Source organism: Suricata suricatta, chromosome 2 (genome assembly GCF_006229205.1).
Source record: "Suricata suricatta isolate VVHF042 chromosome 2, meerkat_22Aug2017_6uvM2_HiC, whole genome shotgun sequence".
NCBI lineage: Eukaryota > Metazoa > Chordata > Mammalia > Carnivora > Herpestidae > Suricata > Suricata suricatta.
Genome location: NC_043701.1, coordinates 153,366,908 through 153,381,487, shown reverse-complemented (window position 1 = coordinate 153,381,487; position 14,580 = coordinate 153,366,908). Strand labels below are relative to the sequence as shown.

Genomic DNA, 14,580 nt, shown 5'->3' with positions numbered 1-14,580 from the left:
AAAAAAGAGAGAAAGACAACAAACTGATAGTTACTAGAGGCGAGGTGGGTGGGGGGATGGGTGAAATAGATGAAGGGGATTAAGAGTGTACTTAGCATGATGAGCACTGGGAAATGTGTAGAATTGTTGAATCGCTGTATTGTGTACCTTAAACTAATATAACACTGTATGTTAACTATACTAGAATTAAAATTTTAAAACTTAATAAAAAATTTTTAAAGGAATAACAGTAGTAAAGCGTTATTAGCAAACCAACATACCAACAATAAAAAGACACCTGAGGGACAATCAAGAAAACAGTGATATGAACTAGGGAATGGATATTATGGAATACTGCTAATTTTCTTAAGTGTAAAAGTTGAATAATAAAATGCCTTTATTTATTTTAGAAACACATAGTGTTTCTAGGGGTAAAATGTCATTGTTTCTAGAATGTGCTTTAAAATACTTTGGCAAAAAAAATTAGAAAATATGACAAAATGTTTATTATTGATACAGATGCTGAGAACACAGGAGTTTCATATCCTATTATCTCTATTTGTATGTAAGTTTGAAGATCTACATTAAAAAATATATAACATCAAATTTATAGCAATTTAACCCCAATGTACTAAAATTTATAAGCTTTTCCAATGAGATAACAATCCATTAAAGGATCTAGGCCTGCAAATCAAGTGTTAATGTTTCACAAAAATGGCTATAATGAAGATACATTTATTAGTAAACTTACCTCCGGTGTAGTGACTCTGAAAATTTAAGGCTAGCATAAATAAATTCTTTAACTTGAATGTAAATATGAGGCACTGACTGAGACATAGGAAATTTCTTTGGGAAAGGTTGCTGTAAAAAGAAAAACAAAGTTAATATTGTTTCTGAAATTTTAGAAAAAAATACTCCACTCACCTAAAAATGTAAAATTGCTTTCACACTTGAATAGGAAATAACTGCATCTCAAAGTATACTGTTACATTTCTACATTATGTTTGAGATTTTAAAGAAAGCCAAAATATTTCTGAAGAAAATAAAGTGGCAATTTACCTGTTTCTTAAATCCTATTATCAGACTTCTAAGAAGCAGAGAAAGTATATATCGATACTACACGAGAAGTATCCCCCAGAAGACATCTAGCTGTCTTTGCTTTGCAATCATAATACAAGAGTCAGGTTGGGCATGAAAGTTATGGGCCATCTTCCTGGCTCAGTATCATCAATTAATTCTAAGATTCCCCTCACTCACCTTCAGTGATGGCTTGACACCAACAAGGTATCCATTTCATTCCATAATTCCTATAATACCTTACAGCAGCACAGCCAGTGGTTTACAGAGTGCCTTTTGGCTAAGGTACTTTATCAGCCAAAATCTACTAGCCTCTCAGTCTACTACAAATCTCAGTCTGCGAAGGTAAATTCTCTCCAAGATTTCTACCAAAAGCTTCTATTTATACTTAATGAATTCTAATTTATACTTCCATTTTCACATTTGCTACAACCTAGTTAACCAGTCAAAGTATCTTCACCAAGGTGACTGATGACCTCATAGATGTTAAATCCAACCGACTTTGCCAGCTCTCATGTTGCCTGATTTATCTGAAATATCTGACACAGTTAGTTCCCTCCTGCTTCTTAAATGATCTCTTCTTCCTTGGCATTCATGCCCCACACTGATTTTCCTCTTATTTGTCTACCTTCTTTGTAACTCTCCCTAGTCTGGTCATCTCTTAATTGTTGCTATGCCTTAGGGTTCTAGCCCACATCTTCTTGTCTTGTTTTGTTTTGAGAGAGAGAGAGAGAGAGAGCACACACAGGAGGAGCAGGGAGAGAGGGAAAGGGAGAGAATCTCAAGTAGGTGCCGCATCCCAATGTGGGGCTCAAACTCAAGACCTGTGAGATCATGACCTAAATGGAAATCAACAGTCAGACACTTCACTAACTGAGCCATCCAGGTATCCCACCCTGTACGTCTTCTTACCACACATACTGTCCTTGGATGATCTGGTCTAATCTCATGACTTTGATCATCATGCACCTACCAATACTTCCCAAATCTATAACTCCAGGCTATCTCCTGAAGTCCAAATTCATATATCTAACTGCCACTTGGACACTTCCATTAGGCTGGGACATTTGGAACATACTCAGTAGATCCAATAATGCAGTTATCATCCTTTCCTTCTAAATCTGCTCCTCCAGTTCTTCCTATCTTAGGGAATACTACTCCTCTTTAAGGCTATCATATTTGTCCCCTCTAACTTTATCATCCCTCATATGCAAATAATCACCAACTCCTACTGTTCTCCACATCTAAACATCTCTTATATCATACTCCATGGCTGTGACTCCCACTCAGGTGACCAATCTCTCTTACCAAGATAACAGCAACAGTTCCCTAGCTGGTCCCCCAGCCACCAGTCTTATTCTTATCCAATCCGTTCACCACACGTTAGCCAAAGAGATCTTTCTAACGCACAAATCAGATTATCGTTTTAGAGTTTAAAACACTGTCGTGACTTCTTAATAGCCCTCAAGATAAAGGCTGAACTCCCTAACACTGTTTATAAGGGCTATTATAGTCTGGTCCTTTCTACTTCTTTATCTTCATTTCTTGATTTTTCACCTCTTGTACTTTATCAACCTTGCAATTTATACTACAGAATTACAGCCTTCCTGCATGCTGCTTCCTCGATCTTAAGGGGTGCCAAATTCTGTGAATTTGGTACTTTCATGTTTATCCCTCACTTGACTATATGCTCCTTGACAGCAGAGACAGAAAAACTACCAAATAGCACAATGTTTGGTAGATGAATGGTAAACATCTGAATGAACAAAGGTATTCTTAGATACCTCCAGCAGAAGGAAACTTATAACTGGCTGCTGGTGAAACAGTCATCCATAGCAGTGTCTCTCCAAAACTGCTAGTTTCAACCTTTCCAAATCTAGAGACTCAATCAGGAGTACTACAAAAACCAACCAAAAAGTTGGCATTCTTTAAAATCACCTAATGATAGTGTAAGTGCTAACTCGCCTCCAAGTTACGCTTTACAGAATAATTAACCCAATACTATTTAAAAGGCATTTCAGCTTTAAGAACTATTTTAATGATGTTAAAGACAGAATATAAAGAAGTTCTTGTTTTAGCCATAGTTTAATCAAATTAGCATAGTTATGGCGAAAAGACAGATCTTTGCATATGCGTTCAGTCTTACTTCTTACTCACCTATAATATACACTGAAAACACAATTCATGTTATCTGAAAAACAGTTTTACATCTTTTCTAATACTTTTAAATGAAAATTATATTCAAATTAGGAAAAAACTGAATAAATACACAACCAAGAGAATGTTACTAATTTTATGAGATTTCTTTTTCAGTTTGCACATTTAAATTTTCCAAGTGGGTTTTATTTCAACATTAGTTCTTCATTTTAATAAGTAATATATGAACCAATAAATACAACTTCTAACAAGTTTAATCCTAAGAGACTGCATGTTTTGAAAACACCCTCAAGCAAAGTCAAACTTCCTTTTAACTATAAACCTATTTAGAATAACTTAGTATAACGAGAAAGGACATTAGAGATTATTTACTTCAACATTCTCATTTGATAGATGTGGCACAAATGCATAAATACAGTAAGTCATCTACCCACAAGCCATAGGCAGAGCTGGCATGCGAACCCAGACCAAATCCAATGTTCTTATAGATGCTATAGCCTGAACAAATGTATTACCAGTAACTAAAACAAAATAAAACCAAGCAGAATATTCTGGTCTTTTGTGTGCTTTAGAATACAACTATTATGTATATGCAATGGCAGTCTTAGCTAGAATCTAAAAGGTATGCATTTAATTACTTGGCCCTATATTTAGTGACTATTATACACAATATGCCTAGTTTATATACATACATATATACATATATAAAATAACAAAAATTTAGTCATAGTTCACACAATTCACTGAGAATTTACTACTGTTCATTGTGAAGAAATAACATAGAAAAGGATTAAATTATAAGAAGTTACAAAATAATAAAGAAGAGTAAAGAGAAAAAAAACAGCAATAAAAGTGACAGTAACAGGAAATATGATACCCTTTTCTCAGGAGATCTGATCCTACCCAGAGACACTAATGGGTCCAAGTAGGTGCTGACGTGCATGGATGAACACACATATGCAATCATGTGTATTGCCACAATACTCTACATGCTGGTCTATTTTCTTTCTCTTATCCTGTCTTTTGTTAACACGTCTTGACTAAAAATATATATTCCTATTTCAGGAAAAAAATCTACAGGTGACAATTGCCTTCATACACCCCTATTTAACCAAGATAAACTTTCTGCAGAAGGGTATTTCTAGAAAACACAAAATAAGATCTTCCACAATGATGAACATTTCAGATAAATTCTCCTCTCTTTCTCTAGCATATTCTTCTTCCTATAATGTACCTAACATTTACTTTATCTAATTTGCAATTTATACAATGCTACTAATACCTGTCCTCAAAATGCACCTAACATTTGGGACAACTGCTCCTAGTTTCCCCAGGAAAATCCCTTCTTAACTTCACAAAAACAGTAGTAGGAGTAGGAGTAGTAACATAATCTTTAACAGTTAAAAGGACATAATTGAGTTTCTCATATGACACAATAACAGCTTCAAAAGAAGCTACTCTAACAATGTCAGGTTAATATTATATAGCAATAACTGTCATCAATTTGTTTCAGAACATTTTTAAATTAAAAACTAGCTTATACCTTTTCAAGGTCTGGATCTTGAAAGGGAAATTTACTGATGACTACTTTATATTCTTCTTCATTAACAACAGGGATGGGGCTGTAATTATCTTCTTCAAAAATGTCCCTGTTAAGAAAGACAAGAGAATTGAAAATAGAATATTGAAAATATTTTTTTAATAAACCAAGTACCATAAAAACATTTTAATTAATCAGTTAAAAGTCGAAATAGGAAAGCACTGCCTACTCATCCAGATTCTATAATTCAATACCAAATAAATCTTGTTCCTCAAAATTCACATGCAATCTCTTCTTTCCTCTTGTTTTATATCCTCTCAGCACTTCAGTTTTAGTTTTTTACTCTAGAACAATTCTTAAGATGCACAGTCTAAACAAACTCATTCTCTACAACTAAAAACAAAGCCATGAGTATTCCAATGTATTTCTTGACAGGGACAATTCTCAAATCTTAAGTCTTTTCTCTCTCTTCCCAGGTAGATCGTAAGTACCCTGAAGATGAAAACAAGGCCTTCTATTTAGTCTTTTCAAAATGCTATATTTACAAATGGACCTTTTATATTTAGTAAGGCAAGACAATTAGTACTCATCCAATATCCATATGCTCCCCATGTGCTCACACAGCCCCCTTGCAAACAGGCACAGACATATCACTAGTTTGGGTCACTGGGTTGAGAATGGAAGTGACAGGTGTTGCTTCAGGTCTAAAGCATTTATGAGCTAACTGTGTGACTCTCTCTCCCATGGTGACAGGGGAGACCAGATGCCAAGAATGTGATAACACAAATACAAACAGCCTGGATCTGGGACTATAAGACCCAGCAGGGACTTCTGTGTGAGAAACTAAATGTACCCATCCATGGAGATACCAGGCATTTTTGTTACTATAGCATAATCCAGACTGTCCAAATATACTTGCTGTCTAATCATCAGCTTTCTTTTAATAATTCAGATTGACTAATATTTATTGAGCACTTATTGTTGACAATAATGCATTATACATAATAAAAGAGGTGCAAGGTTTAGAAATAGCACAAAGGAAGAAATGATTTAGTTTATCAGAGTAGGTAGGAGATGACCTCATGAAAAGTTTTATAGAGAAGCTAAGGGCTCTGTAGGGCTTTTAAAGATGAAAAATGAAATAATTCTTTTTTATTATGAAAAAAGATATACTTCTAATGAGAGTATGGAAGAACAGCATTTCAGAAAGATGGAATGTAACAAGCAAAAGCTTAAGGGATAAAAAAGTATGTGTGGGAGGGAGTAAAACCACAGGTAGTGCAGCACTATTAGCGTATCGAGTACACATGAGACACGGTATAAAATGAGGCTGGCCAGATAGACAAACGGAGCCCCCAGATTTTATCCTCTCGGCACTGGAGTACCGTGAATAGGTTTTAGGCAGAGAAATGTCTTCCTTTCTTTTCTTTTCCTATCAAACTCATATGTTATTCAGGAACAAAAATTAAGAAATCTTTTTTTAAATATTTTTAATGTTTTTATTTATTTTTGAGAGAGAGCTACAGAGAGAGAGAGAAAGAGACAATGTGAGCGGGGGATGGTCAGAGAGAGAGGGAGACACACAATCCGAAGACTTTTACATTACATTAAGGTTCCAAGGCTTTAGACTAACCTGAAAATTCCAGCCCATTTCTTAAGCAGTGTTTCATTGTACTGATCTCTTATTTCAAACAAAAGGTCAAAAAGCCGGTTCACTGGAAAACCATAACCCTAAAACACCACACGAGCAGATAAACAAGTCAAATAAGTAAAAACATTCATTAGAGATATACTGGGAATATTGAAGAACTGTTTGAAAGTGATCACTACATCATATTGTATGTCATTCCAACAGCATAAAAATAAGATATCCTTTTGACTTTCTACTAGGTTACATTAGATAAGATTCTAGAAAGACTTCTTGGAAGCTGGAATAATTTTTTCCATTTCTCCTCTCTCTTTTCAGTCTGGATTACATGGTTTGCCTTAAAGAGTATTAAAAGTCAAAACTGGAAAAAAAGTTCAAGATTAGTGATCTGCATCTATAATGATGCCTTGGGAGGTGGTCCCTAAAAAGGATAAAAGAAGAAAAAAGAATATATTTTGTCTGAAACACACTGACTTCATTTGGACCTTCAATTTAAGATTGACTTCATTGGAGAGGGAATATATACATCTATCAAATATACACTCCCCAAAACTTCATTCCTTTCCAAATTCATTGAAATCTTACCCATTTCAGGACCAAATATTTCTGCCCACCTCACAGATTTGTCCTTTTTCCCCTGCAAGGTTTCCCTCTTTTTCATTAGTGATCCTACTCTGCTTACAGGAACTGTTCCATGGATGATCTATTCACCATTGTCTCTAACTTAAACAAGTTCCTTTCCCTTGGCTAACTAAATAGGCTAAATTACTGCCCATGTTTAACCCAAGAAAAATAAGAAAAAACAGTAAGAAAAACAAAAAAACCCTCCCTCACTTTGCTGTGACTGCCAGCTGCCCTGCTTTGTACTCTCTTAATAGTCAAACCTACTACAATCTAATTCCCACTCCTGTTCCTTTATAACTGCTCTCAACAACGTCACAGATTACCTCCTAAATATAAAAGTCAATGATCTCTCACTCTACATTACCTCTCTCTTGAAACTCACCCACTTTGAATTCTGTAACACCACTCACACTCCTTGTTCTCCTTTTATCTATGAACGGTTCTTCCAGTTTTCCTTTATCTCCTCTCTCCATCCTTCAATCTTTTCTTCTAGGTCTCTAGTGTAATCTGAAGTTTGAATCTACTGACTTCAAACACTATTTTCTCTGATTATTCTGAATCTACATCTCTAGTTACACATATAGAAACTCCAAGTATTTAATTCCAACACCTGTTAGACATCTCCAATGAGTCTGCCAGCAAGCAAACACACTCAACTTATCTCTTCCCTTTCCAACTAAACAAAGTGTTTTTCCTATTTCCTATCTCTGCTAATAGTTCTACCATCAATTCAGTTATTAGGAAAGAAATTTGAAAAATATCTAAATGACCTCACACTCAAATATATCTAGTCATTTAACAAATCCTTTTGATTTTACTTCCTTCACAAATCTCTTTCAAATCTATCATTCTTCTCCATGACTTACTGTCTCTTTTCAAGAAGCATCCCCAGTGCCTCTGCTTCATTTCGGTCCTCCATCTCTCTTGCCTAGACCACTGTAAGAGCTTCCTAAACTGAAGTTCCAGCCATCTGTCTCTTTGAGCTCAATCTATTGCCAAGACTCCCAAAACTATCATTTAAAAGTGCAAATCTGATCATGGTATCCCCCAGCATAGAAACTACACAAGGCCTACCAAAGTCCCACAAGACCTGCCATAATCTGGGTCAAACTACCTTGTCAATTTCAGTACCACTATTTGCCCTTCTTTGCTTACACCCATTTTCTTTCTATCACCATACCATCCCTCTATCACCATACTACTTATCTACAGCTGTTTTGTTTCCTTTGTGATTCATGCCCCTTTCTTGATATGTAGAGAACTCATCTTTTAGAAGCCAACTCACACTTCAGTTTTCTATACAGACTTTCCCAATCTAGAATTAAAGTCAGACATTCCACCTTCTGTGAGCCTAAAGGTTTCCAATAATTGTTATATTAGTATGTCTTATATATCTTACCTGTTTAAACTGTAAAGTTCTTGAAGAATTTTTATGTCCCAATTGTCTTACTGATTTTTATGTCTCTATCATTCTATACATCATCTAGCTTCTAGCACATAGTGGGCGCTCAAAAAATGTTAGTAATGAATCATAAATGTTTACTTTTGATTTGCTTAATACAATGTAAGCAGAACTATATATATATACACACACACATACATATATATACATATATATACACACACATATATATACATATATATATATATGCTGGTGTTACTTTTTAATGTTATTGTTTAGTCAGCTTTAAGTAATAAAATGACATATGAAAAAATTTTCCTTAGGGTGGCAAACAGCCAATGTTAAAAACTAAATATTTTGCAATGTTTTCTAGTTTTCATGAAAAGGTCTTCTCCAATTCTTTAGTTAAAAGGTATAACTTGACCACAGTGTATAAGACCTACCTAATACTCAGACTGTCAATTTTCAGGGGGAATCAAAATACTGCAGTATTTCTGAGTAAGTAATAGGAACTGGTTTGTCCTCTTCAATCTTATTTCAAAGCAGTAAGATTAGAAAAGTATACTTACAAGGGTTTATACACCCATCAGTGTTACTTTCTAATGCCTCTATTACCTGAATATTGTCTATTACTCTTCTCTGGTTCTCTAGAGAAATCCTTGGAACCATAGCAAATATTGTAGATTCAGTTGTAGTGAAAGTGCCAGTTCAAGAACAGTTTGTTATGGCTTACCAAGATGTAAGGACTTGCATCAGAATATAAATCAATGAGGCTAACCAACACTGGGAGTCTTGCTACAAAATACATGCCAACTGAGCTAAATTTTATACTTAGTGATGTAGTTGATTTACATTCTGACAGAAGTTCCTTTATGTTATGGATCCATAATGAACAACTGTGGACTGATACCATTTCCAGACCACTGAGTGGTATTCCCACCATGCTTTGAGTAGCAATGCTTTTAGTCATTAAGGTAGCAAAACTTCCTCAAGTTACTTAAGACACCTGAAAAAATTAAGGTGGTCTCCAATAAAACTTACCAAGTTTTTTTTTTGCAGAGAAATCAATATTACAGATATATTTGTCACAAAATTTATGAAAACAAAAAAATCCACATTATCCTGGTGTTACAGTATAAGGCATAGAAATGATACAAGACAATAAAATAATTTACTAAAGGAACTTATAGAATCTTAGGTTTAAGAATAAAGTTGACAACTATTATTCTAGGATGGAAAAACTCTTATGATGAAGCAAATAGTTTAAATTAGCATTTCCCAAAGCATATAATATAAAGCTCTATAACTACAAGATGTCATATGGGGGGGAAAGATTCAAAGGTCAAATATACAGGGAAAATACTGCATAAGCACCTTCCTTTTGGAATCATATGGTATAAATTTGCTCTGAAGAAGCTGTAAGTGGAGAAGTCTGTTTTACTTCACTTATTTCCCAAATGTTTTGATCACAGAACTCTTTTTAAAGTAACATCTATTATCACACTTTGGAAAATGCCAATCTATATTTCACAAAATATTATTCCAACCATATAAATCCCTTAAATTTAAACATGAAAACAATGTAATCAATTCTTGACCATCTGTGATCAAGTAAAATGGACAAGCTTAAAACTTTGATACTGAAAATCATAAAGGCACTGAGTTTTGATACAATTCAGTTTAAATCGTATTTTTAAATTTTTTTTATGTTTTTATTTTATTTTTGAGAGAGAGAGAGAGAGCGAGAGCGCGCGTGCGCACAAGTGGAGAAGGGGCAGAAAGAGACACACAGAATCTGAAGCAGGCTCCAGGCTCTGAGCTGTCAGCACAGAGCCTGATGCAGGGCTCGAACTGATAAACCATGAGATCACAACCTGAGCCAAAATCGGACACTCAACCAACTGAGCCATCCAAGGGCCCCTAAATCTTATTTTTAAAAAGATCAAAAAGCAAGACACAAAGAAGTAAAGTGATTTGTTCATTGTCACAGTACACCTAAAATTAGGAAGTTAATGAGTGGATACAGCTTTCAAATTATGTTTTCTTTTTTTCAATTCAAATTATGTTTTCATACTTATTATCACACTTAAAACAATCTTGAAAACTAATAATAAACCCATTTTCACAAATGAGGATCTAAAGTTTAGAAAACCTATAAACATATAATTAGTCAATAGCAGGAGTGGAATATAAACTCAAAGTCTGTGTGACTTCCTCAGGCAGTGCTTATATCTTCCAATTTCTAATTTTTTTAATGTTTATTTAAGAGTGAGAGAGAGACAGAGACAGAGCATGAGTGGGGGAGGCACAAAGAGAGAAGGAGACAGAGAATCATTAGCAGGCTCCAGGCTCTGAGCTGTCAGCAAAGAGCCTGATGCGGGGCTCAAACCCATGAACCATGAGGTCATGACCTGAGATGAGCCAAAGTCAGACGCCCAACCAATTGAGCTACCCAGGTGCCCCTGTATCCTCTAGTTTCTAGTTCGGGGTTCTTTTCACTATAACATGTACTTTTCTTTTAACTACAAAAATCTTTATCTAAAAAAGAAATACTTTATTCTCTCTGCATGACCAGTATTTTAAAAGATGATAATATTCCCTGCGCTCTGTCAAGCTTTCATAATCAGGAAGGGGGGAGAATGAAAACTCTTGGGTAATAGGGAATATCAATACATAAGCAAACATCTGGTTACTACCATTAATCCATAATAAAATAAATAAGCATGGTCCATATTTTGTATACCTTTAAGTGCTCAAAATAGCCATAAATTGAATGTTATATTATCACCCACCTGCAAAGTATCTGCAAATAATACAATGAGATTCTTCAACTCCAGAACAAGATCAGGATCAGTACAATAAGACTGGGGGAGAGAAATGGAAGGGTGGAAATATAAACAAAAACAAAGATAAACCAGAGTCATTTGGTTAAAAACAAATAAAACCTGAAAAATTTTTCATTTAATATGCCAGACTTACAATAAATTTAAAATCTTAATTATTAGTTAAATCCACAACTGGCTTCCTCTATTCAGTAAAAATTCTTAGGGAAAGGCCATTAACATAATTATTCTTTAATATGTTAGAAAAAGTTATAGTTCATTGGACAAACAAGTGTAAAGAATCTACAATCCTGATAAATAAAAAAGTAGTATACTTATAATCTAAATACTATAGAAGCTAATAACCCTTTAAAATACTTTCAATCCCTATTCTCAATAATAAAATTACAAATAATAGATTACAAAATTTTAAGTATGGGGAGATTTTACTGAAGGTGAACTACTAAAACTATCTTAAGAAAACATCTATAATAAGCAATTATTAGTTTCAACAGTCTTTATAGTACTAGTATATTATTTCCACAAAAGGTGTATTATGAAGTATTTGATCATTTTACTTTTAAGGATAAAAAAATTTCTCATTACATAAAGGTTCATTATTTCAAAAGAGTTTAAATTTTGACAATTGCATATTTTTAAGAAATTTGTAATTATATTACTGCAAACAAATTATAAACATCGAAGAACAAGTCCTATTGAGTTTTAATGGTGGAGTATATTTTGGAAACAAAGAATCTGGAATGATAATTAAAAACCCTTTCTTCACGGTGCTTTTCAGTGATCTAATGAAGAGGTCAGTTGAGACTAATGAGACCAGCTTAATTCTGCATTTTCTATTAATGCTGGACTAAAAGCATCTTGGGAAGCCCCAGTCAGTTACAAAATTACAACCCAGTACAACCAAACAAAAGCCTAACATTACTGCTTCTAAATCTGAGCTGCTACTAATGATACAGAATGAGGGAGGTACAGTTTTCTTCTGACATCATGCGTTTCAGAAGTTCCTGAAGTAAATGAATTAAAAACTTAGTAACATAATTTGGCTGACTTACTGAATGAGCTCTAAGGACAGCAATTATCTTTGAGAGGGCCATGTTCCAAAGTTCATCAGTGTATGCCCTGGTTACTAATCCTTGGGTCACATGTAAAATGTGATCTTCCACCACAAAGAACCTAAAAACAGTAATTACCAACATAACATGTGTTAAAAAAAAAAAAGGTCCAAACAGAAAACAAGCAGTTCTGACATTTAACATAATATAAAAATAGTTATCTCTATATTAGATACATACCCTACAATTTGAGTGAAATATCTTCTATAGCCATCAACTGTTTCATGCTTTAAATGAAAAATAAAAATTAATTTAAACCAGTAAATACCAGTAACATAAAAGTAAGTTCCAAGTCGTTGCAATATTTATTAACAAATATTTATTGACGGTCTACTATATGCTGCATACATTTTTAAGGCATCAGGGTTACACCAGTAAAAACAAAAAGCCCTTACCTTCATGGAACTTGCATTCAAAAGGAGAGAGACAATAAACAAGTTAAGAAGTAAATATAACTTCAAAACCCTCTTTTCAGTAAGCTAGTTCAGGCCACCATAATTTCTCACTTGGGCTATGACATCATTCTCCTACCTAGTTCCCCAGCTTTCAGACTTGCTCCTCACAGTCTATTCTCCAGATAGCTGCCAGGATGATATTTTTCAAAAAGTAATCAGATCATTGTATCTTCTGCTAAAAACCTTCCAATGACTTTATATCTGATTCATAATACAACTCAAACACCTTAAAAATGATCTACAATTTTGTTAATCATTTTAACAAAAGGCATACAGGAAAATATTTGACTTCATTCTTAGAAGTTCATTACATGAAATACTTCATTATTTTAATTACATTCAAATGCTATATTTTGCATATTTCAAAAGTGTGCTCAAAATTTTCAGACATCTGGGTTTTTTTCAGGTTGTAGGGAAAGAAATATTTTTATTTTTCAGCTTTAAAATACTATGATCAGCGAGAATGGAATCTACAAGAGACCATATGTTGGATATTTCTTGATACTTGCTTTATAGCATAGCATATTAGTCACATCTTATAACGCGCCATGTGTGCTTCAAAAGAAGAAACAGGCTTCTATGTGGTTCATTAGAACAAGCCTGTTAAGCAGGTTGTGTATTCTTACTGATAGTTTATCTACTTGGTGTATAAGATACTGAGACATGCTTAAAAGTCAATTATGGATTTCCTATTTATCCTTTTAGTTTTGGCAATCTTGCATTAAATATTTTGAGTCAAAGTTATAGAGTACTTATAGGTTTCAATTACCATTTTTTATCAACACTTAAGACATGAATATTTTATTTATCATTCTAGATTTTTTTATATTATATGAGTATATACTGTTTCCAGTCTTTTACTAATTATTATAGAAACTGCATTATGCATACTTAAATAATCAAACCCTAAAATCAATCAATATTTTTAGTCTTCTGGACAGTTCAGAAAACTGTAGTATAGTTTATTTCAGTAACTCCTACCTCATGTTTATGCTTTTGTTGCTGTGTATTTTAATTCTATCTTGATCTAAAGTCCATAATATTTTATTAACATTATTTTCTATGGCTGACATAGACTCACCCATATATTTATACTTCCTTTGCTATTCATTCCTTCTAGCATCTCATATCTTCCGTTTGGCACCACTTTCCTTTTGCCCAAAGTAGATTTTTTTAGAATTTCCATAGTAAGGGTGTCTAAGTAGCAAACTCTCCTCTTCTTTGTCTGAAAATGTCTATCTTTCCCTTTGTTTCACTGGATATAGAATCCTTGGTTAACAATTATTTTCTTTTAGCATTTAAAATATACCACTGTTTTTATTTCTCATGGGTAAAAACCTGGGGTTGTAGGATAAGGGCATGCTTAACATTGTAACAAACTACCAAACTATTTTCCAAAGTGGCAGCATAGTTTTTATACCAACTCAAAGTGCATGAGGGTTTCCAGTTGCTCCACATCTCACCAGCACTCACTATGATCAATCTTTTTAATTTTAGCCAATCTGGTGGGTATGTAATAGTACCTCATTGTGGTTTTAATTTGCATTTCTCTGATGAAAAATAATATTGAACATCTTTTCATGTGCTTCTCATTTGTATATCTAGTCAAATGTTACTTGGATTTTTTATCCATTAGTTTGTCTTTAATTATTTATAATTATATAAATTCTTGATATATTCTGAATATAAGCCCTTTGTTAGATATGAGTTTCACAAATATTTTCTCCCCATCTGTGTCTTGTC

At 33.8% G+C, this 14,580-nt stretch overlaps 1 protein-coding gene across 2 annotated transcripts in view; it reads right to left on the bottom strand.

The window, feature by feature from the left end:
* EXOC6 (exocyst complex component 6) overlaps positions 1-14,580 on the bottom strand; it is a 187,961-nt gene that overhangs the window by 101,127 nt on the left and 72,254 nt on the right. For both annotated transcript variants that reach the window (XM_029932241.1, XM_029932240.1), the window contains 6 exons: positions 12,563-12,609; positions 12,323-12,443; positions 11,220-11,291; positions 6,387-6,484; positions 4,757-4,862; positions 731-840 (listed from right to left, as the gene is read on the bottom strand). In XM_029932241.1, coding sequence (XP_029788101.1) covers positions 731-840; positions 4,757-4,862; positions 6,387-6,484; positions 11,220-11,291; positions 12,323-12,443; positions 12,563-12,609 — 554 coding nt within the window. The remainder of the gene's footprint in view (positions 1-730; positions 841-4,756; positions 4,863-6,386; positions 6,485-11,219; positions 11,292-12,322; positions 12,444-12,562; positions 12,610-14,580) is intronic.